General features: G+C 39.6%; 2 protein-coding genes across 6 annotated transcripts in view; both read left to right on the top strand.

Moving 5' to 3' along the window:
* The window catches only part of LOC108144344 (neurogenic protein mastermind), a 74,065-nt gene that overhangs the window by 27,732 nt on the left and 18,720 nt on the right, over positions 1 to 27,613 (top strand). For 3 of the 5 annotated variants that reach the window (XM_041707489.1, XM_041707487.1, XM_041707488.1), the window contains one exon: positions 23,655 to 25,694. In XM_041707489.1, the coding sequence (XP_041563423.1) occupies positions 23,655 to 25,694 (2,040 nt within the window). Of the gene's footprint in view, positions 1 to 16,120; positions 16,282 to 22,895; positions 23,282 to 23,654; positions 25,695 to 27,613 lie in introns of those variants that run through there. The other 2 variants (XM_041707491.1, XM_041707490.1) reach the window with 2 other exon arrangements.
* LOC108144345 (acylphosphatase-2) lies at positions 12,985 to 13,854 on the top strand. The gene has a single exon (XM_017269068.2). The coding sequence runs from the start codon at positions 13,185 to 13,187 to the stop codon at positions 13,584 to 13,586; it is 402 nt and encodes a 133-aa protein (XP_017124557.1). The 5' UTR covers positions 12,985 to 13,184; the 3' UTR covers positions 13,587 to 13,854.

Raw genomic sequence — 27,613 nt, 5'->3', positions numbered from 1 at the left:
ATACACGGCCACGTGTGTGCGTGAGAGCGTGTTTGTATGCTCATTTATTCATTACATTGCATGCACCCCTCAACCTCCGTCCCCCATTTCCACCCCTCTCCAACCCCATTTCACCCATCTTATTGCCCTCGAATGCGAAAAGCCGATTTTGGTGTACAACGCTTATCTTAGGGATGAGTTGGATTTCAATGCAACACTCACTCACTGCCACAAGGAAAGTTAAGGTTAAAAGATCTTAGAATTTTACAATTTTTTAAGTAAATCTTGCCAATACTAAAAAATTAATGAACTATGTAAACTATTGTAAAGTAATAATTAAAAGAACATAGCAATGGTATATATTATGTGCAGGCAAAAAAATCAGCCATAATATTTTTTGGCTCATTTCAGTGAAATCTCATTTAAAATATTATACTTTATAAGACGACAAATTTAAAAACACTGTGACTTTCTGAACAGAATAAGTTTACTTTATGTTTAAAGGTTGTGTGCGTACAGATATATAAACCTTTAACTTAAATGCAATAAACCATTTCCCGCCCCTCAGGCAGACTTATCGCTCGTTGCGTCATTGAGACTGCTTTTGTTTACACTGTTGACGTTTTTTAAATGTTAAAAATAAATGGACGTTTAACAAAAAACAAAGCGGCGGGCAAAAGGCGAACAGGAGACGCAACGTCATCGTCATCATCATCGTCGTCATCAATGTCAGCGATGACGAAATGTTTGCAAATAAACAAAACTCGCCTCCAACAAATAGAAATGTTAAATGAATCGTGGATGTGAGACAATGAGTGTCCATCCGACATGTGGAAAAAGTTTACGTCTGAGTGGGTTTTTTCTTTTTTTTTTTATTATGTTGTGTATTTCTGCCCAGGGTGATACATGTACACTGCGAGAAGCGAAAAGTGACGCCGCCGCCGGAAGTTCAAAAGGTGACAATGACACAACGAGGAAGGCACTGTCACTGTCGAAAAGGGGGTGTAAAGGGGGTGTAGCCGTGTAGGGGAACCACTGGACAATTGGCGGCAGAATTCACTTGAAGCAATTAAATTTATGAGATTGTTGATTTTGTGCCTTTGCAAACTTTGTCGGCCGATGAAAGCCGAACAGCTGAGACAAAAGGCAAAGGGCTGCCTCCCCGTTCCCTTATTTGATTTTATTTTATTTTATTTTATCAACTCTGCCATATATATACATATACACACACACAGATAGCTATAAAATATCTTTGGTTCACATTTAAATCCGTAATTTCAATTCAACTTGTCGTGTTTACACACACAATGCATAATTTATAGAAATTTGTCTGCAGAGCGCAGCAGCGACATAAGCAGAGCACCGAAACAGAGATAGCCATAGGCGAGGAAACGAGACGGAGAGTGCGGGTTCATGTAACCTGAAGTAGAGGAACTCGCGGCGTGTGCACAGTGGATTAGAAAAGTCGGACAGGAATAGCTTAGAAGAAAAAAAAATATGTACGGATTTTTTCCAGAATTTCGAAACAGGCAAATGGGTACAGCAAAATTGTGTTATGGCTTAAGAACTAAATCTTTGAGCTTAAATTAAAGTTTGTGCCCCATTTTGGTGGAAACACAATTTTTTTTGTTTTATTATTTTGTACTTATTTTCTTAATCTCTTGTTAAAAATTGTGATTTGGTAGATTTGATTTTTTTCGATTGATACAAACAAACTTTGTAAAGGTAACAAATAATTAAGTTATAGAAAGTTATAACTTCTTAGTTATAGATAATTTACAGGTTAAAGCTACTGTATTATATTAAAAGTAAAATTTAAAACAATAACTAAAAGTTTTCTGTACCTCTTAAAAGCACGTTGAAATAAAATAAGTTTTTAATATTTCCTTTAGAAATGTTATGACAATTTTTCGGTAAAACAATATTCTAAAATATTTGGGATTACCTTTTTGGGGATGCAGCCTTTTTGCAGACACTGTGTGTCCATGGGCCACAGAAGAGCCATGGCACGCAGTCTCTTTTAGTCAGTCAGTCAGCAATGAGGCCGCTCTCCCACCCCCCTCGCCAACCTCCTGCTCCCCTTGCCCCATCCCCTGCTCCCTTCTCAAGTGTCGCATATGGCAGGCAACGTGTGCCCGCTCCTTCTACATGTCTCTCTCTCTTTTTCTCTTCGCTCCTCTTTTTCCCCATTTCTTCCCTTTCTCCGGCTCCGTCTCTTCGCCCCTTCTTGATTCGCTGTTGTTCGTTGGTTTTGAAGCTTCTGTAATGGGGCGCCTCTGTGGTCCAAAAAGGGGCGGTGGTTAGTGAGAGGGGCAAGGGTGGGGGCGGGGCAGGTCGGTCCCCATATCACAGTGAGTGCCTATACATGTATTATGGTGTGTATGCCGGTGTGTCTGTGTGTATTTGTGTTAGACTCAACGAAGCTTAAAAGCTTTGTTTGCACCATGAAAGACTTCAATATTTGTAGTCTGTATTCCTCCACTTGATTTCCCAGCCGATGGTATGTAAACCGAAAAAACAGGCCTTTTTTTATTAGCTGCGATTGAATATAAAATTGAGAAGAAGCTAAAGCTTCTCACCTAAACTTAAAAAATGTGTTAAAATTTGTAATTAAGACATAATTTGTTTTTTTTTTTTGGTTAGTTGTCTTGTAAGACTGATGCTAAAACATAAAGTTTTAAATTGGTTTCAGATAGGACGATTAAAATAAAGTCAGTTGAAGTGGTGGGAGATACTAAACTTTTATCATTATCTTTTTATTAACAAATATGTTTAAATTATACTTTGATTAAAAACAAGAAAATAAATTTCAAATTACATGTTTTGAATATAATTAAAATGTTTGTTGTAAAGAATTTAACGAGCCGGGTTTCTTTATTTTTAAACACATTATTTTATTGTCAATGGTTGATTTAAAATGTAAGTGCTCTACTTTTCATATACCTATACATAAGGAATTTGAAATGAATTTGATTTATTCACTTTTGCATGCAAGAGAGGTTCCCTTGATTTCCAGGGGCGCCCCATCAATGATTGTGGTTGTTCCTGCCTAAACCCAGCCCCCCTTTAGCTACCCTTCCCTGGGCTTCCTCCTCGACAAACTGTGCCATTCTATTGAGTGCCGCGCCCACTTTTCACGCACGCCCCTCCGCTTGGCCGAGAAGTGCAAGGAAAGCGAAAACGAGCAAAATGTGGGGTGAAAAAAAAGATTGTTGAGGCAGCCACATAATCCACTTTTGCATCAGCCAAGCTGGCAGAGATCCCCCTTCGAACCGGCGCCCCTGGCCTGAAGAGCCTTTTGTTGCTGCGGAGAAATATAAAAAATAATTGGAAGTCGCTTGCAACGATGTTGTCGCTCTCGTCAGCCTCGCCGTTGACGTTTTGCTTGTTAGCTGCTGCACTCTCTCTCCAGTTTTCCTCCCATTTCCCATTTTCCTTTTTTTCGAGCCCCATTTTCTCCCCTATGCTGTGCGGTTTCAATCTTTTTTCCTGGTCCTCGCTTTTGATTTGACTTTTGTTTGCTGGTGATTAGGAGCTTAAGAAGGCAAAGGACGGGGGATTTGTTTAAACAATTTACAAATGCTTCATTGACTTGCAAGTTGGGAGAATTTCACAGGTCCGAAAACATTTAAGTTTAGGCTTAAGTGCCGGCCTATTTTCATTTTTCCCTAATTTGATTTATGTGCCTCCACATTGAAGAAATCTGGAAACCCGTTGACACTTTCGCCTGACCCGAAACCCCTTGTGTCCTGTCATCAGCAACTTTTGGATGTCCTGCTAAATTAATAATTTTGATTGAGCCCCTTGGATCTTTACTGAGCTCTCCCACCACTTCTCTAATCGTTGTGTTATCCGCCGTGTTTTATCAACACTTTCGCATCATCTTGGCCCATCGTCAGTGTCGTCATCATCATAATCATAACTATTATTATTAACGGCAGAGAAACGAGCCTATTAAGCGTCAACAAGCACAGAATCGTCTGCTACCCCTTGTGCCAAGAGATATCCTTTAGCCCCTGCCGCCTAGCGAAACCCTCCCCCGAGGGTTTGGCATCCGAAGAAAAACCAAATTTCCCACAAAACTTTAGCAGGCGATAAAAATTTGTCTACATTAGCCGAGAGAAAGAGCGAGGGAGCCGCGCACGTTGCACAGTTTTGTGGCATATGCCGCACGATTTTACACCGCTCCAAAATTTAGTTATTAGTATGCTGAAGTACTATTTAATAATCCAATACTAAATATTTCTTTAAAGAACAAAATCAAAACATCAGCATTGAAAAAAAAAATCCAACAAATTCCAATCTAATTTTCAGGGAAACTCAAAAATTTGAGCGCAATCTTTTCCTAGTGCACATTTGAGTTTGAAATCAAGAATATCAAGAGTCTGTAGTTTTTCTCTGTGCACCTCTATATGGTTAATCCCCCTAACTATCTTTATCTGAAGTTTTCTGTATTTTAGTAACAATCCTAACGGTATTCGGCATTCGAGGCAATCCGCTCGACCACCTTCGCTTCGTGTGTGGGTGCCATTTGCAAGGGACAACAGTCGGTCTGCTGTCACCCCCGCCTCCTCAGCCACCCTTTTTTGTCCCTCCCAAGCCAACCCCCCACCGCCCCGGCCACTCTGTGCAATTTGTGGCCTGGCTTTAAGTTTCTGGCTTAAGTGCGCATGTCCTGGACACGAGATTGTCTGCCCGCTTTCCTTGCTCAATTATTGACGAAAAATTGTAAAATTTGCCTGCCTGCCTGCCCGTATTCTGTTAATTGCCCCCCGTTGCACACCCTAAACCACTCCCCTCTTAACCCACCACAACCCACGCTGATCGAATTAACTGATTTTGTTGCTGTTATTCCGCAGTGCGTTGACATAAACAAACAAAAGTTCACACTGAAGCAAAATAAATAAATAGAGTGAAAATTTCATTTCGTTAAATGGCGACGTCGACGATGTCGCTTAATTGAATATCGTCCAACAACAAAGGCAAGAGCATATAACAACTAGAGCTCTCCACTAGCAAATCCACTTGACGACAAGCAGCTAAGACAATTGCAGAAGGCGTGACAACCCTTCTCCCTACCCGCTCTCCGCCCCTCCCACTTTTCCCCCACCTTTCCACTATGCCTCGTCATTGCATCAAAACAAAATTCAATTAAGTTGATTGCAAATCGTTGCCGTCAAAATGAAGACGAAAAGAAAAACAAAAGGAAATGAAATCGAGAAGAAATTGCATAGAATAGGCGGTACAAGTCAAAATTGCGAATTAAGAAATGTATTGAACCTGTGATAGTTGTAAAACGTTTAATTTAAAGTTTTTAAATATTTCAAATAAAATCTTCAAGCCCTCGTGCTTACATTGCGCATACGCATTATTAAGCTTTCCATTTATATTCACCTTTTAAAAAAAAAACAAATAGACAAAAACTGGCGCCTTGTATATTAGTATACGTATTATTGGCTTTACGTATTAATTGTTGATTTTATTCGCATTTGTTTGGCTTTTTATTTAAAAAACATATATTTTTTTTAATTTGTATTCTTACTTTTTTGTTACGCTACCGGTGTTTTATGTTCTTTTATTTTAAATGCCATAGGTGACTACCATTTTAATTTTAAAGGTATTCACATTTCCCATTTAAAAAATAGTCAATTTACGATCCAATTTTGTTAACAGTTTGCACTGTTAATTAATGCTTTCGTTTCATTCACTCGTACAATATTTCTACTTCCGTTTTCCCTTGTGGCCTGTTAGTGTCATCTATTGGCCAACTTCTCTTGACCGAGAGGCTAATTGGTATTGTCAGCACTGCCACTGTCACTTACCCAATATGATATTACTATTTTCCATACAGCAACCAACAATTTTAACTTTGAAAAAAATATGTCAAACTGTATAAATTATATCTAACCGAAAAAACTTTTTTTTTGCTGGTTTTGTTGTCACTGTAAATGATTTATTTATGTAAACAATCCATTTTTTTAATGCACTAACGCCTATAAAAACTATTAATTAATTTACAAAACATATGCGAGGCTTTCAGTGCTTGACAACAGCAACAGAAAACGTAATTTTTTCGATACGGCTTGCCATAGCTCCACACTGCGTATGTGTAATATGTCACCTGATTTATTGAGAGCGTTGCGTGAGAAACAAATAAAATTAACAGCTAATGTATGTTAATAATTAATCGCACTTAATTGATCGTTTCAAACCAAGAAAACGGAGTTATAAATTTGAAAAATATATATATTCTTGTTTTTTTTTTTATTTTAAATTACTTTTTTTCCAAGGATTACAACATTACTTGTTGTTTACCATTTGGGTTTTGTTCACACAAATTGGACGAACTTTGGGTAATTGTACTTCTAATTGCTTTATTACAGCTTTAATTGCTCGTTCTAAAAATGCTCGCTGTTAATTTACATCTGTTATTTAACATGCGGCGTAGTGAGCGAAAGAAAGAGGATGGGTTGAAAAGAGAGGGAAAGAGTCACTTAGTCAGGGCGATTGCTTGACTTGTTTTTGTGATGTTTCCTTTGTTTTGTTTTGATTTGCTTTGCCTCCGACTGTTTGTCTATGTTTTCTTTTCTCTCTATTTCCCTGTCTTCCTCTCAACTCCCTTCTTTCGATCGGCTTTTCACTCGGTTCCCGAAACACGGAGAAAGACCCTTTGTAAATTTTAATGGCAAATCTGCTACCACTTGCGGCACATTTCGCGTACAATTTTCATTTTTGTTATGCCCACATATTTATTTTCATGGCTTGTCCTAGGTGGTTGGTATAATTTTTGGGGGGAAAAAGGTGGCAGTTAGGCCTGTGCCCGCTTTTCTCATACACACTGAAAAATATAATCGGTTTTATCTTTAAATTATTTTAAACAAGAACCATGAAATAAAAAAAAAAGTTCCTTGAAGTATGCAAGAAAAGAATATGTATACGTCGGATAATTTAAAGCTGCTATTTTTGAGCATACTTTTTTAACAAATGGCAATTTAATTTGCGTTAAAAAAAGGGACTTTTCTTAAAATATTGGAAATTTTATATTACTCAGGTAAATATTTCGATTTTAGTCTTTATGATTTGTTTCCTTTGCTTTCTTGGTTTTGCGAATTCACTATGATGATTTCATAATAAACAAAATAATTTCTTAAAAAATCTAATATTGTAGAAATTCATTTCCGGTTTTCATCGGTGTATACTACATTGCTAAAGGGGCGCACTTTACATTTGTTTTGTTTATTTTGGCGTGAGCGTTGCCAGCCACGAGAGCATGGAAGACATGGCCACTGCGAGCGAGGGAGAGAGCGCCATTGAGTGTGCTAGTGTTGGTGTGAGTGTTAGTTAGTGAGTGAGAGTAAGTGGGGAGAAAGAGCCGGCAAGTGAGTGAGAGAATGTCGATGGCTCTCCTTATTGTTGCTGCTTTTGCTGCCGCTGTTGCTGGCATGCCATTTCCCGTTATCAGTGGCAGACTTCTGCCAACCTGCTGTCGCACGCTGTCGACGTCGACGTCGCTGCCACTGGCTCTGTCGCCGCTCAACGGTGACGCCACTAACGCCGCACAGTGGTTTTAAGTAATTTGTAGAATTTCCTCTTAGAAGCTCAAATTTTAAGCAATCAACCAGGTTCCTAGATATCTAAAAACAAATAATCTAAAGTAATACTTAATTGTTATTGGTTTGAGTTTGCCAAATGTAAGTAGTTATGAAGAACTAGTCAGGAAGAAGAACTAAATGAACTAAATTTGGTAATAAATAAAAAAAAAAGGATTAACAAACATTTAGACCAAATAAATGGTTGATACCCTTAAAAAAATATATGTGTACACTTGTCGGAGAGAGACAGGGAAAATTAAGATTTCATTCATTTTATTTATAGATAAGTGCAGTAGGAGAAAACTTGGCTCAGTTGTAATAGGTAGAACAAATATTGATATTTTCATTGGTTTTTAACTGACTAAATTGAGAGTTTATACCACTGTGCCTAGTTCTGTGTGCCTCATTTTGGATTTTGTGCGCACGCCATGCCAGCTAATTTTGGATTTTCTAAGCGAGCCGAGTGAAATATTTTTAGACCGTCGACTTCGACTTCGACGTCGACGCAGGCAGCGACGGCAACATGCAGATTTTTGCAATTGTTTGCCTTATTTGGCCGCTGACGTGATTTTGTTGTTGTTGTGGTTGCTGTATTTTTAGCCAGTTAATTTATAATTCTCATTGCGTTTACGCTGCATTTGTGGCTAATCAGTATTTTTGTCTCCTTTCTTCTCGTTCCAGGTGAGTTTCCCCCTTCAGTCCCTTCAGCCCCATCATCGCATTGTTGTTTCGTGTAAATATGCATGAAGTGCAGATAAAACCGTAAGTTAAGCTAAGTATTTGAGTATTAAGGAATCGGCATAGCTGGAATGCTTGCATCATCGCCGAGTTATTTTGATAAGCTGAATCCAAGATCACGGGTTACGTATACGCAGCGTAGGACAGCTCAGCGAGTGTGTATAACAGATCTCTGATTGAATTCTCTGGAATGCTGGTTTTACACAGTGTTGGGAAGGGTACTAGTTTTTTGGATCTAGGTAAGATACAAGGTATTTGAGAAACTTGGTTTGATAATTATATATGTATAGTTAATTTAAAAGGTACAACAAAGGTTAAATAAAACATTTTTATTAACTTTTTGTAATTTTAACGAAGGTAAAAGATATTCTCACATTATTTTACCTAAAAAAGGTATAAGACATCATAAATGCTTACCTAAGTACGTACATAGGTAACACCCCAACACACAAATAAATCCGAATCAGGGAAAATCTTTGGCAAGAACAGCTTAGCTTCGATAGATGTTTTAATACACTTTACTCAATCGCTTATGTTTTCATAATAAATTAAAAAACTTAGCACAAATATTATTGTTCATGCACGAATACAATTTTGGTTTAAATTTCTGTTTAATAATATTTGACTTTGACTGGTTGATTTTTATAATTAGGGTTTATTTTTTGTATTCCTCAAAAAAAGTCTTTTCTTATACCAAAAAATATTTTTAATATTTATTTTATAATTCTTTAGAGTTTATATTGCTAACATGACTGGTTTTTTTATTGTCTATAATTTTTTTATCTGCACGGAATAATAATTGTGTCATTTGCGTAAACAAATCAATGTGCGTGTGAGTGAGTGAGATATTAAAGGCCAGGTCAAGCATTCATACTTCGACTCCCCAAAACACCCATTCACTCCCCCTTTTCGACTCCAATCCATACCCACTTCTTTTTCTTGTTATTCCAATTTTCCTATGCAACTGTAGTCGTATTTTCTCAGCTTTTCTTCCATTCTCCGCCCGCTCTCCCCGTTTCCCAGCATTGAAGTGTTTACATTTTGCGTTTGAATTATCGCTGTTTTATATGCTTCGCTTTGATTTTCTATTCACTTGTTGTTATTGCCCTGTCTGCTTTACTTATTTTAAGCTAATTTTAGTATTTAGCTTTCGTTTGCATTTCAATTCAATTTGGAAAACGGCGGGGAAAATGCTTTGGGCTTGAGGAAGAGCGAGGACTGTACTTTTTATTTTTAATTTCCAATTCGATTTAATTGTTGTTCTTGCCGCCGCCGCTGCTGTTCTTGTTGTTATTTTTGTTTCGCCTTTTCCGATTTGATTTGTATGTGTGTGCGCTTGGCGCCGTTTGGCTTGACGGCCGAACGTTCTGAAAGATACAAAACTTATTAGGAAATTATTGGACTTATAAAGTATTTGAATATCAAGATATTTTAATAATTGCAAATTGAAAAATAAAATGTAAAAGGATAAAATAATGAATCAGTACAAATATTATAGAATTTCATCCTAAAACATTTTGTTTTACAGGTGCAGCACAAGATCTTATATATACTAATTTTAGATGTTAAATACTAAAATACTTGAAAACAATTTTGTAAAGAAAATCACAAATTCCTAAATCATGATTCATTTTATTCCAAACTTAATTTGAAAATCAAGAAAATCTCTAGAGAGTTCTTTACCATTCCAGATAAGAATTGTTTTTATACCCTTGCAGAGGGTATTATAATTTCAGTCAGAAGTTTGCAACGCAGTGAAGGAGACGTTTCCGACCCTATAAAGTATATATATTCTTGATCAGCATCACTAGTAGAGTCGATCTAGCCATGTCCGTCTGTCCGTCCGTCTGTCCGTCTGTCCGTCCGTCTGTCCGTCTGTCCGTCCGTCTGTCCGTCTGTCCGTCCGTTTATATGCAAACTAGTCTCTCAGTTTTAAAGCTATCTGCATGAAACTTTCCCAAAAGTTGTCTTTCTATTGCAGGTAGTATATAATTCGGAACGAGCCGGATCGGACGACTATAGCATATAGCTCCCATAGGAACAATCGGAAAAATAAATGAAAAAAAATTGTAACTTTGCTGTTTTTAATTTTTTGTTTAGTTCTTCGACATATAGTAATGGTTAAATATTTCCGATTTACGGTTTAAATTTCATCAAAATCGGTCGACTATAGCATATAGCTCCCATAGGAACAATCGGAAAAATAAATGAAAAAAATTATAACTTTGCTGTTTTTTAATTTTTTGTTTAGTTCTTCGACATATAGCAATGTTTAATTATTTCAGAATTATGGTTTAAATTTTATCAAAATCGGACGTCTATAGCATATAGCTCCCATAGAAATAATAAAAATATATAAAATAACTATCTAATAATTGAGCTGCAAATCATCATAGTTTCAATGTTTTTCAGCATATACTCAAGTAAATCATAATTTAAATGTTTTCAAAAGTATTTAATTCATGCAATAGCTGCAAGGGTATATGAACTTCGGCTTGCCGAAGTTTGCTTTCTTTCTTGTTATAAATATACTTAAAAAAATAGTACCCCTAGAAAAATTCAAAGATGACATAAATAACTATCCTGAATTTCTCTTCCCAGATATCCCAGATATATATTATAGTTAAGTTTCTGTCTCGTAAGAAAAAGATTTCGTTTTGGCAAAAAAAAAAACTTTTTCAAACAATAGTGTTAGAAACCTTACTGATTTTAAACCTTTTAAATGAATTTTTTTGAGGATCCCCCTTTTTCAACTTTATTGCTGTTAAATTCCTTGGTTAGTCAGGCTTATCTGGTATTTATCCGTTCGCACGATCCCTCTTTTTCTCACTCTCTCACTGGCTCTCTATTTTCTCTCTCTTCACGCAGTTTGCCTTCAGAGAAGCCGAGTTTTGTTTACCGACTTGGCTCTTTCTGTTGTTGCTGCTGCTGCTGTTGTCGCAATTGAAGCGCAGTTTCTGGCAACAACAACATGAGCTATACCTATAGATATACCTATACCCGTAGCTACAACACCGAGGCATGCGAAATCCCTTGAAGCGTTTCAACGTATTTTTTTCCCCATTTTGCTGCGCTTCGGTTTGTTTGATTTGGCTTGCTCACCTTCGGCTCGGCAACAACAATATCGAATGGACGTCGACAGCGACGCAGGCAGCAACTGCGCCGTCGACTGCGACGTCGACTACGGACTCAACCAGAAACACAGCCTGAAACTTAAAACGAACGCGAGGCTCGTGCTGTTTCATTTGAATGGGCACACGACGGAGCTCGAGTTGGATTGGCCACAGCAGTGTGCCGGCCAAATTGGAGCCTTTGGTTCCACTTTACGAAAACTTTAAAAATCGCTTAACAAAATTGGCAGCTTTAGGGCCATTTCCACATATTTCAGCTCACTTAAGAATGGACAGTGCAGGCGGAAAACCTTGGGGAATGTAAGTCTCTTGGTTTAAGCTACTGTTGGACAAAAGATTACAAAACTTTGCTAGCTTAGATAATTAGAAGCCTTTGGTTCCACCTTGCAAGAATCAGTTAAGTAATACTGGAAACGTTTGGGTCATTTCGTACTCTAGTTCATTTAAAAATATAATTGTTTGCATTGTACTTAGTAATGTTAAAAAACTAGGCAGATACTAGACTTACAAGCTGTTAAAAATGTACTTATTCTATTTAACGACTATTTGTTGAACTTTTTTATTGGATTTTTACTTTGTGTAGATATGGAATGTTTATTCAATTTTGTCTATAAATATTATAATGCCAATTAAATTGGTTGAGTATCTTTCTTGTAATGGAAGTTTAACTGCATACATTTCTTTAGAAATATTTGTTTTTAAAAGCGATATGAAATTAAATTGTAATTTTTTTAAGGCGCCACAATTTATTAACTGACGAAGTGTATTAGGTAACCTTAAATTGAATATATGCTAACGTTGGCCTTAACTAGGCTTAATTGCGAAAAAATATAATTTATGTAGCCATAGGAAAGTCAATATTTCGGTACTTGTAGCTGTAGTCATTTATCACGGGCTTCTTTTGCAAATACCTAAGCTCCCTGGACCTCATTCTTATGTCCTCGCTCTCTTTCTGTATCCGCCGTCTCCCTTGCACTTACGCCTATGCCTAGGCCATAAATATCGTATTAAATATTTGCCTTAGAATCGCCTGCGATGTCGGCGTTTCGCGTTTGCATTAACGCTGAATGTTGTCTGTTTATCTCGCTAGTTATTGTTCGCTGCCCATAGGTGGTGTTTTGCTGTTTTCGTAGGTTTTCGTGGGGCGAAGAGGGGCGGCGAGGGGGTGGTTGGGGTGCCAGGGGGAGGATTTCGCTGCCTCTGTTCGGTGGTTGCAAACTTTTGTGGCATTGCCAGTTGATTGGATTGCCATGAGATGAACTTGGCGTCGCATGTGAGTGTGCGAGCGAGTGTGGCAAGTGATTTATGGGTCCCCCGTGCTGATATGGGATACGCTATTCGCGATAGATATACAATAGATACAATGTCATTAGCGCCCTCGTCGATACAGTGCGCGTTTTGCAGACGAAAACTCCATATTTTGATTCTCACTTTAATTTAATCGGATAAAAATTAAGTACAATTTTGAAGAAAAATTAACAGGAAGGATTTGGCACATTTAATAGCTCGAAAAAGAATTATGTTAAAAAAAAATTGATTAAAATTGAACGCAGAGAAATGTTCTATTTACATTTTGCTTTTATTTAAACTTAAAAAATACAATATTGCTAACGAAATGAAATAAAGCTTTAATTATGTTACTTCGTAAATGTTTTTCAAAGTACAAAACTTAAACTCACTGCGTATTTAACCACTTCAAAAATAGGCAAGCGTTGACATTTTTAAAAACACTTCCGGAAATTTGATGTATAAAATTTATACAAATTTAGGAAATTTCACAACAAGACGTGACTACGGGAATCCAAGTAGAACCATGATGCAGCCGGCTGAACAAATCTTTTCTTGTGGCTTCGAGATCTTCGGACGGGTTCAGGGTGTTTGTCTGCGCAAGCAGACCCGGGACTTAGCCACCCTGAATCAGGTACGCGGATGGGTGATGAACACGGACGAGGGCACGGTCAAGGGGCAGCTGGAGGGTACCCTGCCCAAGGTCAACGAGCTCAAGTTCTGGCTTTTGAATTTCGGCAGTCCACGGGCGGTAATCGAACGGGCGGAGTTCACGCCCACCAAGGAGATCGCTACGCACACCTTCAGTAGCTTCTCGATTCGCTACCACCATGTTCCCGCCCTCAAAATGGCCATTTGAAACGGATGACAGATGTCTGGTGCAAAATTGTAACTGTGCTGTTTGTTGTTACTGTTTGTTTCGGCCTTTAAATCGAGCTGCCAATAGACCCGAGCTGTGCCTCTGCGAACATCATTTATAAACCTCAAAAGTGAAAAACAGGCTGGCTGCCAGCCACTAATTAAGCCGCACAAAGAAATGCTCAACGCAATTACATAGGGGCTGGCACATCCACTATGTATTTATATATATATATGTATTAACAAAAGTATATACGAGCATGTGAGATGACTTGGTTAGACAGACACCTGCAGCTTCAGCTTTAGCTTTAGCTTCAGCTTCAGCTTCAGTTTCAGCTTCGGCTTGGCCACATTTCCAGTTGAGCGACGCCCCAAACTGGCAATGAGTTTTTACGACACACAAACAGCAGCCAACAGCCGTGAGTTGAAGCAACAGACAATACTGGGTAAACGGAATATATAGAATAACAGCAGAGAGCAACAAATATTTATTTGTAAATTTAGGTTGAGAAAAAAGGTTTCGGACTTATATGTCTAAATTTCAAAGTTAGATATAATAATAATATAATATAATATATTTAAAAGAAATTCAATGTCAAAAAAATTGAAAATGGAAAAAGGAGGAGCAATACACTTCAAAGAATCAGAATTGATTTATAGATTCTTGACATATTTAAAATGTTTATTAGATCCAAATTTTGGCTAGTTTAGAAAAGCGTCCAAATTTTAGATGGCAGAGAAAGATAGGGAAAATGTATTTTACAGAAATTTAAGTAAATAATTTGATAATTTACTCTTTCGAGTAATCATTGTATTGATTTTAATTTATATTAGACCGTTACTTTTATCTGTCAGATGTGTCCTTAAGGGGATGATAAATATATTTTTTCTAGTTTTATTCCATTTCGTAAATTTAAAGTGCTGATGAGAACCAGAATTGTTTGAAACCAAAATCTAGCAGAAAGCGAAGTGACACAAGCAAGCCTTATCACATTTTCGAATTGTCCAAGTGTATCGCAACTTTGAGCGAGAATTCAGTTGGTCGCCGTCTGACTGTTGTTCTTGTTGTTGTTGTTGCCGATGTTGCTATTGCTGTTTCTGTTGCTGTTGCTGTTGTGCTCCCAAATGCCCTCCATGGGTCGCTGACTACCACGACGCCACTGCCAGCGTCGCTGCCGCCGAAGCACTGCGCATAATCACAACAAAATCAAACAAATGAACGGCACTGACACAGCGGCAACACCAACGGCAGCAGCAACAGCAACATCGTCGCAGCAGCAGCAGCGGCAACATCGCCGCAGCAGCAACAGCTTTGCAGTCGAGTGTGCGTACATGTGAGCTTGTGTTGGCAACTTCGTTGCGTGTGTAACAGGCGCCCAGATTTTCCGAGAGAGCTAAAAAGAACATTTTCGCATGCGGAGTGTTCCCATTTGTGGATGTTGCTGTTGTTGGGCCTGCGGAATTTTTATAGGTTAAGCTGTAAGCGGTGGAACCAGAAGGCGGGGGCGTGGCAGGGGGAGGCTGTGGCTGTGGCCAGCGAAGAGGGTTGTTGGTGGCCTTAACTAGTTTCAGCCGGCCGGTGTCGTTGCCTTGTAAACGAGCTAAAAAAAGAAAAAAAGCACAAAAATGAGATAAAGAGAGGTTTTGACTCACTCGATTTTTGAGTGATTCCCGAACCCAAACCCCCCGCATTTTCCAACCCCCCTCTCCAAATTCCTTTGCGCATTCCTTTGACGTCGACGTCGCTGCCTGTTTCCGGTGTCACTTCCTTATTTAGTTGTTCACGTTTTCTGTTTGTTGTTGACTGGCTTTTGGCTAGGATTCCGTTGAGTGTCCTTGCAGGCTCAACCCAATTTAACTGCCATCAAACTAGCAGCGAATTCAATTTGCCTGAAAGCCTCCTCGAATAACAAATACAAATACAAAAAAAAAAATAAGAAACGACGATCATTAGTGGGATTATTATTAGTCTATTAGTGGTAATCAAATTTATGGCACAAATACAAATTGAGGGAAAACTTTCATGACGCCAAAATGGAAATTGAAAATACAAGCGAGGGGGAGGGGTGGGGAATGGGGGGCAAGACAGGTTGTCGCGGCATACATAAATGCAAACACTTTGTGCAAATATTTGTGTCATTAAACAAATGACAAACGAATTGGTTTTAACATGAAAGCCAAGAAATGAGCGGAAGAGAGAGAGAGAGAGAGCAGCTGACATGCAACATGCTAACAGCAACAGCAGCAGCTTATCAGCCGTCTGTTAGAGCTAACAGCAACATCCCTGCAGCAACAACCCCGCAGTCACATCCCCGCAGCAACACCCATACTGTTACCCACCCACTCGCACACAGATACTCACTCATCGCAGCGCTGCAACAATGCAAAAAGCAAACTTTCTCGCTGCCGGCGTCGCTGTTGCTGTCATGTGTTGTTGCTGTCGTACTGCTGTTGTTGCTGCTGCGGCTGCTGCTGGCGTCGCTCGTCGGTCGAAGTCGGTTCGTTTGGTTTCGCTGACAGCGGCTCGTGCCAGTACTCAACCGACTGCCAAACGGCGCACGACAAACCAGCAGCAGCTGAGGCACCAGCAGCAGCAACACCAGCAACAGCAACATCAGCAGCAGCAGCAGCAGTAATAGCCGCACGGCAGCAACAGCAACACTAGCCAAAGAAAAGCTGTGCGTTTTTTTTTTGCGGTTCGTTCCCTCAGCGATAAAAACACAACAGCAACATCAACGACAACAGCAACATAACAAAAGAAAACAAATTAAAAAGAAATACTACAAAAAATGCACTTAAACTTAATGAAGAAATAAAGTGTTCAAGTGATAAAAAATGTTAGTGTGTAAAAAGTGAAAACTGAAAAAGAAACAAATTAGTTTTAAGCAAACCAATAAACAAAAATTACGCAAATGATCTTATCAAATTTAGTGATTTAACATATATTATGACGTTTCGTTAGTAAACTGTAACGATCTTATGAGTTTCTTAAAAACCAAATATACAAAAATATAAATTTTACAAATTACTCTCTTATCAGTGACAATTTGTCTTAAAAAGGAATTTTAATATACTTCAAACTTTTATATTCATGAACATTTTTCATAAGATTTTCAGCTTTATTTAAATTAGCTTTTACGCTAATCCTTAGCTCATCCCCTGTCCTCTGTCCTGTTTATTTATTTGACATTTTATTCGTTATTTCGTGTATGGTTCTTGTGCGGCAAATTGTGCATAGCAAATGCAAATTTATTAGGTGCAGACTTCGTAAGATTCACGTAAGACGTAAAATGGCAGAAATTAAAAATCATAAATCAAAAGTGCTAAATAAATCAGGAGGAAAATTGAGCAAAAAGTGTGCGTGTGTCTGCTTTTTCCCACTCATTTGGCTCAATAGAAACCATTAATTACATTGCAGTAAATCCGTTTGGGAATTTTCTCGCTCTGCATAATTTTGTTTTTCATAAATTATAAAATTTAATGTTTAGTGGCCTGCTAAAATATCAAAGTGAACATTTTCGCCAAAGCCAAATTGAATTTCTGTTTCTGTTTGATTTCTCCGCGTGACTGTGGTTGTGTGTGTGTGTGTGTTTGTGTGTATGTTTGAGTATGCATTCTCGTGTGTCTCAGTGTGTGTTACGCATATTGCTTAGACAAGTGGCCAAGAAGTGGAGGAAAAGGAGGAACAGATCTGAGCGAGCAATTGGTCGTTTGTTATGCCCTCACCGAAAAGTGGGGCATGCTCACAATGCCATGAAGTAGAACACGTTTGGAACTGTGTATCTGCACTCTCGTATTCATAAAGATGTGCATATACCAATGGGCCTGCAATGTGAAAACAATTAGGCTGATTAACGGTTTTAAATTATGCAAATTTCGATGATAATCAGCGGGGGATTTAGATATTCATGTTTAGATATTGCTGTTACATTTATATAATTGGTCTGTTTTTGCTAGATCTTCTTCTACTGCTTTTTGGTTAGAAATTTTGTGTACAGGGGTGTTCTGGTTATCTCTTTAATTATTAAAATGATTATTAGGCTACGTAAAAGTAGGCTATAAAATGTTGATTTAGAAAGAAGATTATCGATAGTATGTGATGCAAATGCAAAAGCTAAAATCTGTTGTCTGTGGCGATTTTAGATTTACTATTATTTTCGCTTTTATTAAACGATTTTATTTTCCCAATCACAAAATTCTAGTGTATTCCAGAGTTAACCAACTTCTAGAACTACTTCCACGTTTTTGTCTTTTTGTGTATAATTGTATAGTGAGAGACAACAGCGTCTAGGAATTCTCAGGCGAAACAACAGCAATAGTAATAGCAACAATTGCCATAGAGCGAGCAACAAGCAAACTGAAACCAAACCGAGAAATCTGGCTTAGCCTTTTGGCGTTGCGGAAATTGATGCTGCTGCTGCTGCTGCTGCTTCGGTTGGCGTCGCTGCCTCTGCCTGCGACTACATTAATCTTACTTTTATTGCTTTTTCTGTTGTTACTGTTGTTTAATTAATTTTTGGTAAACATAATTTCCCATTGGACTTTCTGCGCCAGCTCCGTTAAATGAGTTGAATAATGATTTATAATTCACTTCATATTTTTTTGCGATTTTTTTTTTCCTGATGCCCCACCTACTTTTTAATAATGTGCAAAAAATTAATAGTATGGAAAATGTAATGCGAGCAAGCGAAGAGAGGGGGTGGTTGGGTTGAAAAGCGATGGAACGGGCTGCAATGAGTAGGACGCTAAACAAGGCCAAAACATTACGCATACGCCGCATGTGCCGTGCAAATATGGGGTAAGAAATGGTTAATATAGCCAGGAATTAATTGGAGGGGTGCTGGGTGCTGGATAGTGGGTAGTGCAGAGGAGGTGGGTGTGGGGATTTCTGTTATGCCTGACACTTGAGCGGACGTTTTAAGTTACACTTTTAATTAATTGTTGTGAATAAATGATGGGACACTGACAAAGAAGAAAATGCGCCAGAAGAGTAAGGCTGAAAAAAGGGGTTGACAAAAAGCTAGGGAAAATGTGGAAATTACATGCATATTTCGTTAAAAATGAAAAACTGATTTTATCGGAGGTTTTGAGTTACAATATTTGGTCTGCTAGTGCATTGAGTTTAAATTTTTAATACAACATTGCAAAACTTGCAAATTTGAAATTTTGGAAATCAAATTTCAGCCAGTTTAGTGATTAGGTCACTTCGATTTCACATGACATCCGGTGGTTTTTTTGTTTTCATATAAGTTTAACTGGCAAAACCACTGCTATCTGTATGTGTCCCGTCGTTTAATAGAATTCTATAATTTTAATTTAAGTTCAGTGATAAGTGATTGTGCTTTTATATATTTAAATTATATACACAGACTGAGTCATGTCTAGTGATTAGCCAATGAAATCTTTAACTTTGCATCAAATAGGCTAATTATCAAAATGTTATAAATTCTTGGTAAATTCTGTGAATAAAATACTTAAGCCTGCTCTTTCAATAACGTTAATCTCTTTGATTACTACTCTTTTATGCGTTGGCCTTGTCCGCCTCCATTTTCATGGGAATCCAAGGCGACTCCTACTCTATCATCTTCCAGTTCCTGTCTCTCAGCACCTATATAACATACAATGTAGCAACTAGCAACTAGCAACCCAACCAACTAATCAAACAACACGAACGCAAAACGAAGGCTTTCCACGAAACATTTGATGTGTTTTTCTGTTGCTTTTTGTTGGAGACGAGACGATTTCCGTTTTGGGGCTAGCTGCTATATAGCTATATATTGTTTTTTTTTTGTTTTCCTTTTTTTTTCCCTGGTGCTGAGTGGCCGAGAGTGTCGGTTTGGATTCGCCGCTAATTCGCATTAATCATACGAAGCGTTGGACGCGCTCTCTTTTGTTTATGCATTGGAATCATGAAAACAAAATTCATACAAACTTAACGTCGCCAACGTGGAAAGAAGCTTTTCCACATTTTTATTTTTACACGCAGAAATTTACTAGCACTCGACGAAGCGAGGAGTAAGCGAGAGGGGGACAGGGTGTAAGAGAGATGGGTGACGTCTTCTTACTCACGCTTTTGTTGTTGCTTATTTTTAATGTGTCAAGGTTCGCGGCATAATTTCTGTTGCTTTATTTCATTTGCGCGTAAAGCAAACAGAAAATATATCAAAGAGTGAGACAGACTGATGGAGAGCGAAGATACAAAAAACAAGTAATAAACTGTGAAATGTTTGACTTTCTTTTTGAGCAATCAAACAAATAGAACTCGAAAACGTTTATAAAAAAATATTATACCGCAAAAATAAAATTGGTTTGAAATAGAGTTTTGAAAAATATATTAAAATGATATCCTGTGACCTAAACATCATTATTCAAAACGTTCTAAAGCATAATGCTGTCACCTGTAAACTTATAAAGCTTTAAAAGTTTTTGTGTGAAATTAGGAAAGAAAAAGACATTTCTGAGCCTGTGATTTTTGTTTTTTTTTTTTAACAATGTGACCACTACTTTATCGCGCCCAACCTTCGAAATCCAGTATACCCTAGACCTCTTAGACACTTACCCCCCGACAAAGTTATTAAGCCCCACCACCAGCAAGACATAAAAGCGAAGACGGAGGCCAGAGCGAAGCCAAAGGCGAAGATGAGGATGTCGACGTTGGCGGCGACGCATCGATAAATGTAAATGCAGTAAATGTAGTGGGGTATTAGGGGAGGGAAGGGTTGGGGGGGGGGGGCTAAAGGGTACGACTATGCTATAGTTATAGGTGGAAAAGATGGGTAGTGTGGGGGTGGCAATACGAAGAGGGCAAAACATTTTTATTACCGCAGTGGAGTCGTAAAAAACTAAATTACTTTTAAGTTTGTAAATTGTGTGAGCTACCGCTCTCTTTCTGGGCGAGAATATCCGTCTCTTTCTGCAATAGGTTACATATTCCGACACCCTTCTCTTTCCCCATGTTCCCACCGCGTTTGGTCAACGCAAGTTTGCATTCTTTGTGTCACGTTTCCATCGAAAGATACCAAAAACACAGATACAGATACAGCCAGCGAAAGAGACAACAGATGCAGATAGAGGGCAGTGAAAGAGACGGCATGATCGATGGTGGCAAAAGAAGAAGCAGCAGAGGCGCAGGGAAAAACAAATTTATGAAACGTCATTTATTCATAATGAGCCAAGCGAATGGGGAAAAGTGTTGGCGCGTGTATCGAAATGAACGGTAGTACCCAGAGAAATAGAGAGGAGGAGTGGGAGAAATGTGAGAGAAGGGAGAAATGTGGAGATGGCCGAAACGGGCCAATTGTGTGCATTGCATTTCGAGTGTTGCAAAGTGCCATAAACTTATTAGGCGAAAGTGTTTCGTGAGTGTGAGCTTGTGTATGAATGCGAATGTGAATGTATAATGAGTGATACTCACTTTGTTATTCATTTGGGGGATAGTTTTGCAGCCGAATGTAATTGTTTAAACTGCGATTGAGTGGATATCGATGACCTGAGAGTGGGGTGAATGCTGATGTTAAGTTCCTAAGATTTTGTTGATAAATGTTTGGCGATCAGAAGTGGTAATACAAAATGCCATTTAAATATTATGTACATATATTAAACTCGATTTAGGATTGTCAAAATAAATATTTTTTTCAATCAGCTCAGTTGTCTACTTTTTTTTTATACATTTAATCTTCCAAGAAAGCCAAGTTCTATGTTTTGAGTTTTTATAATCTAGTGAAGTAATATTTATTTTGAGTTGTTAACAAATCTAGTTACAGATTTTTCAAATATTGAAAGTCCACTGTAGTAAGGTAGTCCCCAACAAATGATATTACAATTGTGGTGAATAATTTTGATCGGAACAAACGAGTCACTTGCGGTTATCCAAAGCATTTCGCAACTTTCCGCACACTTGCAACCGAGTCCTCTGCTTCTTCTTCACGTGAAGTATTATATCGAGTGCACTGAACACTCACACAGATACACAAGCACACCTCGCGACCCCACTCACATGTCATTGTGTTGGTTGCTGCGCCTATTCGCGGCTATTTTGTATACATTTTGCATTAATTAAAAACAAAATAAACAGCTAAAGTCGCGCGCGCTTGGCCTGCACGGGGGCATGAAAATAAAAACTGAAAAGCAAACACATTCTGATTTAAATGTGATTGTTTTTCTTGTTTTTTCGTCTTCGTCTTCCTTTTTTTTGCCTCCTCCACTATTGTTCACTTTGCTTTACAAGCGAAGCAAGTGGAAATGGTTTTCGTAGAGTTTTTCAACTGCCCACTACTTGAGGATTACATGTGTAGGCTTAAATGAGTTAAACTGAGTTTTCTCTTTTTCTTAATCATCATTTCATTATTGTTTATTAAACATCAAAATTTGTGTTTTACTAATGATATGTTTAGTGGATAAAGTTCTCAACAATATGGTTAAAATTCAACTTAAGATTGTCAAAATTCATATTCACCAAATAGAAAACTTTTTATTTGTAGTTCTTTTTAAAAACTAGTTAAATAGCAGCCTCGTTCTCCCTCCTCGATATTTTTGAATCTTTTCCTATAAAATTGTAATGCAAGTCAAACAGTAGTCAGCGTATTTAAGATGGAAAATCTCTGATAATTTTGACTTAATTAGGTATTCCCTACAGATATAAGAAAAGATCTTGAAACTTGTTTATTAATTATAAAACTTTCTGTAAAATCATTAGTTTGATTTCGTACTTTATTGTTTCAAACCTGAGCTTAAAACGATATAGCCTCAGATAACGCGATTGAGGGGTATGAAAAGCGCTAAAGTAAAGCAGAACAGAAACAAAAACAAAAGCAGCGCCGACACCAACACAACGCAGACATACTCACAATAGTTCACACAGATACTTTGGTATTCTGGTTCTGGTTCTCTTTTCTCAGCCGCAGTCGCAGTCGCTGCCTCAGACGACGTCGACGCCGGCGTTCTGCCACTGATTAGAAGTGTCTTTGCCTTTTATGTTATTGTTTCTGCTTCTTCTGGTACCTCTCTGTATATTTTGTGATTTTTTTTTTTACTTTTTGTGACATTTTTTTTTTTTTGCCATTGCCTTTGTGCACTTGCGATTTTCATGAAATTTCGCTACGGCTTTTCAATAATTTGTGCACGTCTTGCAAGTGAATTTCTTTCGATTACTCTTGCCAAGTCAGCGATGTTGTTGTTGTTGTTGTTGTTTTGTTTCCATTGTTGTTGAGTGTTAATCGAATCGTGCGGCTCTTCAATGCTGTGGTTTAATGTGGTGTACATGTGTATATGATTAATTTATGTTTAATTTCTCACTGTGTGTGCGCTCCAGCTGAACAAATCAAATTGCAATCAAAAGAACAAAAGATCGACGGATAAACTGTATAACAAATCAAAAGCCAAATGCGCCCGCGAAGCAAACGCAACAAAATGCAAAACTATCGACGCTGCTCAGCACTGTCGACGTCGTTACACAACTCTGGCCGGATAAGTTCTTCCTATCGAGTGTCAGCCTAAAGTCTCCCCACAAATCCCCTAACTCGAATCAGTCAAAGCGCGCTTCGAAGCCGAGTTTCAGCTATCTAAACTTCAGTGTCTGTATATCAAAGGGTTTCCAAATCTCGGCTCTTGACTCTTAATGTCTGAACTAATTAAAAACTAAACTAAACTTCGCCTGAATCAGCAAAAGCTATAAACGAACTATCTATGAATATTTGGGTAAGCTTTAGGGGATCACATATAAAGTGTTTAATTACTTAAAATTCTTATCACTAAACCAAGTAGACTATTTAAGTTATATTAATTAGGATATCAAATTAACTGTATTAGCTTTTAATTAAGATTATTTAAGTACTACATTTATTCACACTTATTATTCTCTTGAGATTCAAATAAGTACATTATAACAAAAATTGGTTTTATTGAATTAATTGCTTTTATTATTTCTTTAATTTTGAAAACTTCACCTTTTGAACGATTACTTAGTATACCTTTTATAAACTTAAACTCTTAAATAGTATTTGTTTAAACTGCTTTTCTTGACCCCTTCCAACGTACTTATATTTTTTTTTTCGCTCCTCTTCCCGTTTAGCAACAAAAATTCCTGAAACGACCCGCGGAGGATGTTGACAATGGCGCTGAACCGCCGCACAAGTTGCCCAATAACAACAACAATAGCAATAGCAATAACAACAACGGCAACTCGAATGCCAACAACGGCGGCAACAACAACAACAATGGCAATAACACCGGCAACAGCAACAACACGAACAACAACGGCAACGGCACCAACAACAACAACGGCGGCAGCAACAACAACGGCTCTGAGAATCTAACCAAATTCTCTGTGGAAATAGTGCAGCAGCTGGAGTTTACCACATCGGCGGCCAATTCGCAACCGCAACAGATTAGCACGAATGTCACTGTAAAGGCGCTCACCAATACTTCGGTAAAGAGTGAACCAGGAGTGGGTGGCGGCGGCGGTGGTGGCGGTGGTGGAGGTGGTAACGGCAACAACAACGGAGGCGGTGGAGGTGGCGGCAATAACAACAACAACAACGGAAACGATCACCACCAACAACAGCAACAACAGCAGCAACAGCAAGGCGGCGGACTGGGAGGCCTCGGCAATAATGGTCGTGGCGGGGGACCCGGCGGCATGGCCACGGGTCCCGGGGGCGTGGCCGGCGGCCTTGGCGGCATGGGCATGCCACCCAACATGATGTCCGCCCAGCAAAAGTCCGCCCTGGGCAATCTGGCCAATTTGGTGGAGTGCAAACGGGAACCGGATCACGATTTTCCCGATCTCGGCTCGCTGGACAAGGACGGCGGTGGGGGGCAGTTCCCCAGCTTTCCCGAGCTCCTCGGCGACGACAACTCGGAGAACAACGACACCTTCAAGGATCTCATCAACAACCTGCAGGACTTCAATCCCAGTTTCCTCGATGGCTTCGATGAGAAACCGCTGCTGGACATCAAGACCGAGGATGGCATCAAGGTGGAGCCGCCGAATGCCCAGGATCTGATCAACAGCCTAAATGTGAAGTCCGAGGGCGGATTGGGCCATGGCTTCGGAGGCTTTGGCCTGGGCCTGGACAACACGGGCATGAAGATGCGCGGCGGCAACCCTGGCGGCAATCAGGTTGGCTTCCCCAACGGCCCGAATGGCGGCGCAGGTGGTGGTGCCTCCAATGCCGGCGGCAACGGGGGAAACACTGGTAATCTCATGTCTGATCATCCGCTGGCTGCTCAGACACTCAAGCAAATGGCCGAACAGCACCAGCACAAGAATGCCATGGGCGGCATGGGCGGTTTCCCACGTCCCCCGCACGGCATGAACCCCCAGCAGCAGCAGCAGCAACAGCAGCAGCAGCAGCAGCAACAGGCCCAGCAGCAACATGGCCAGATGATGGGGCAAGGACAGCCGAGTCGCTACAACGACTACGGTGGCGGCTTCCCCAACGACTTTGGTCTGGGACCCAATGGACCGCAGCAGCAGCAACAGCAACAGCAGCCGCAGCAGCAACATCTGCCGCCGCAGTTCCACCAGAAGGGTCCTGGACCAGGAGCCGGTATGAATGTGCAGCAAAGCTTCCTGGACATCAAGCAGGAGCTCTTCTATTCCTCTCAAAACGATTTCGATCTCAAGCGCCTGCAGCAGCAGCAAGCCATGCAGCAGCAGCAGCAGCAACAGCAGCAACATCACCAGCAACAGCAGCAGCAGCCCAAAATGGGAGGCGTGCCCAACTTCAACAAGCAGCAGCAGCAGCAACAGGTGCCGCAACAGCAACTGCCGCAGCAGCAGCAATACTCGCCGTTCAGCAATCAGAACGCCAATGCGGCGGCCAACTTCCTCAATTGTCCGCCACGGGGTGGACCAAATGGCAACCAGCAGCAGCCCGGCAATCTGCCGCAACAGCAGCAGCAGCAGCAACCCGGCGGTGGACCGCAGCAGCAGCAGCAGCAGCGCGGAAATGCCGGCAACGGACAGCAAAACAATCCGAATGCCGGACCCGGCGGCAACACCTCCAATGCACCGCAGCAGCAGCAATCGACAACCACAACGCTGCAGATGAAGCAGACGCAGCAGTTGCACATTAGCCAACAGGGTGGCGGAGCGCATGGCATTCAGGTGAGTCCTTTTTTTTATATACTCGCTTAACAGTCAGCTAAAAGCCATGGTTAAAAGCCATCCCTACCGAACAAAAAAAGACCCAAAATCAGCCAAATGTGGCTGTTGCCTAGATGGAGCTTATCCAATAACATAACGCTACTTAATGCCATTGACACGTATGTAAATTTCCATGCATATTTAAGTTATCAGCGTAACGAAGTCAACAGCTTTTCACGAAAATCCCGACAGCAGCAGGAGCAGAGCAGCGACAAAAAAGCTCTCAGGGGGTGGTTTTCCCACATTGAGTGCAACTCGCTGGCATTTTCCACTCGAGCATTTCACTCAGCCATGCCGCCCCATGCTTATTTTCTTTATATTTATCTTTTTTTCGTTGGGAAAGGATCATAAATCATGTTGGCCAAACAAGACCGCTTTTCCCGCTCTCCCAGCGAGTTTTCTCTCTCTCTCTCTCTCTCTCTCTCTCTCTCTCTGTTTTTGGCAGGGTTCGTTCTCTTGTTTCGCGTTTAACCCTCGATTTTCCATTTCCACTCGCTCGCCGAGTTTATCTCTGTCCATTAATTTTACCACACATCTGTTCATAAAATTGCTCGTCGACCTGGCGCTCGGCTTCAGTGAGTCCTCGGCAGCGAGCAAGTGTCCTGGCGCTGTGGCCTTCCATCTCTCGGCCTCTTTTTCCGATTTTCCCGCTTTTCCCGCCACCCAATGCGCCCGCATTTCCCCAGTTCCATGTGCGCCATTTTCATTACGTGAGCAAGAACCGACCATTGCTGGGGAGAAAAAAGGACGCGACCAGCAAAAAGAGGATTGAGCTTGGATTGCTATGGTTGCCTCGATTGCGAGTTGCTTGTTTTTTAGGGTTTTTCTCGAATGGAAATTTTTCTTTTTTAGGAGTCAAAAACCTTCAAGATCCCAAAGGCAAAAACCTTGACAGAAAGGAAATAAACTAAGCTATGCAGAGAAATACCCAGACAAGTGGTGGTATAAGAAAACAAGAGAAGCCTTAAAAGATCTAACTGAACAAAGGCAATTTTAAGCTAAGGGAACAATCAAATAACGAAAATGTAAGAAGATTGATGAGTCGACTGTTTATGTTGGAAAAGAAAACACTACTTCAACTTAGATGTTACTTGTAATATATTGCTTTTAAATTAAAATATTTCTTTTTATTATTTTCGTTGTCATATTGAACTCCACAGTAATGTTTCAGCGATATAAACGCATTTAAAATCTAAATGAATGTTATATATTTTTTTTATTAAAATATACTAGTTTGGGCATTTCTGGGAAAACATTACTAGTTCCGGACTTCGTTTAAGGCTTACTGTAAAACCAGACCCTTTCGGGTCTTTTTGATCCTTATTTATTGTGCATTTTTGGCAGCAACTCCTAGTGGATGGGCCCATGAACATTTACTGAGCTTCGTCATCACTCATCCATATAGTAATGCATTCATCACTTCATTGCGCCGTAACCCCCGCACCCTATCTCCATGCCCCCTGTCTTTGATGGTCGCTTTTTCCGGAAAAAGCGAGGGAATCGCTCTCACAAAAGCAATATTCCCTAGCCACATGCACCCACACACACATTCCTACAATACATACATACATATGCACTAAACCTAACCCATATTCATTATCCGCTCCAAATTGTTTTCCTGTTATTTCGCAACAACAACGCCAACAACAGCACCAACATTTCATTTACGAAATGAAAGTGCAAAACTTTTTAAGTTAAGTTTCATGTCGCTGAGTAGTTTTCATCAGAGAACAGCCAAAAAAGCATAAAAGAGAGAAACGAGAAAAGGAAGATAGAGACAGGGGTATAAAGACAGAAAGAGAGAGTCGAGTTGGTTTTGGCCTGGTCGAAAAAGGGACACGGCAACGGCATTTCATCCGATTTTTGGTCAGTTACACTGT

This window comes from Drosophila elegans, unplaced genomic scaffold (genome assembly GCF_018152505.1).
Source record: "Drosophila elegans isolate 14027-0461.03 unplaced genomic scaffold, ASM1815250v1 contig_183, whole genome shotgun sequence".
In the NCBI taxonomy this organism is placed as follows: Eukaryota; Metazoa; Arthropoda; class Insecta; order Diptera; family Drosophilidae; genus Drosophila; species Drosophila elegans.
The sequence above is the reverse complement of the archived record's forward strand: the minus strand, read 5'-3'. Positions and strand labels throughout refer to the sequence as shown.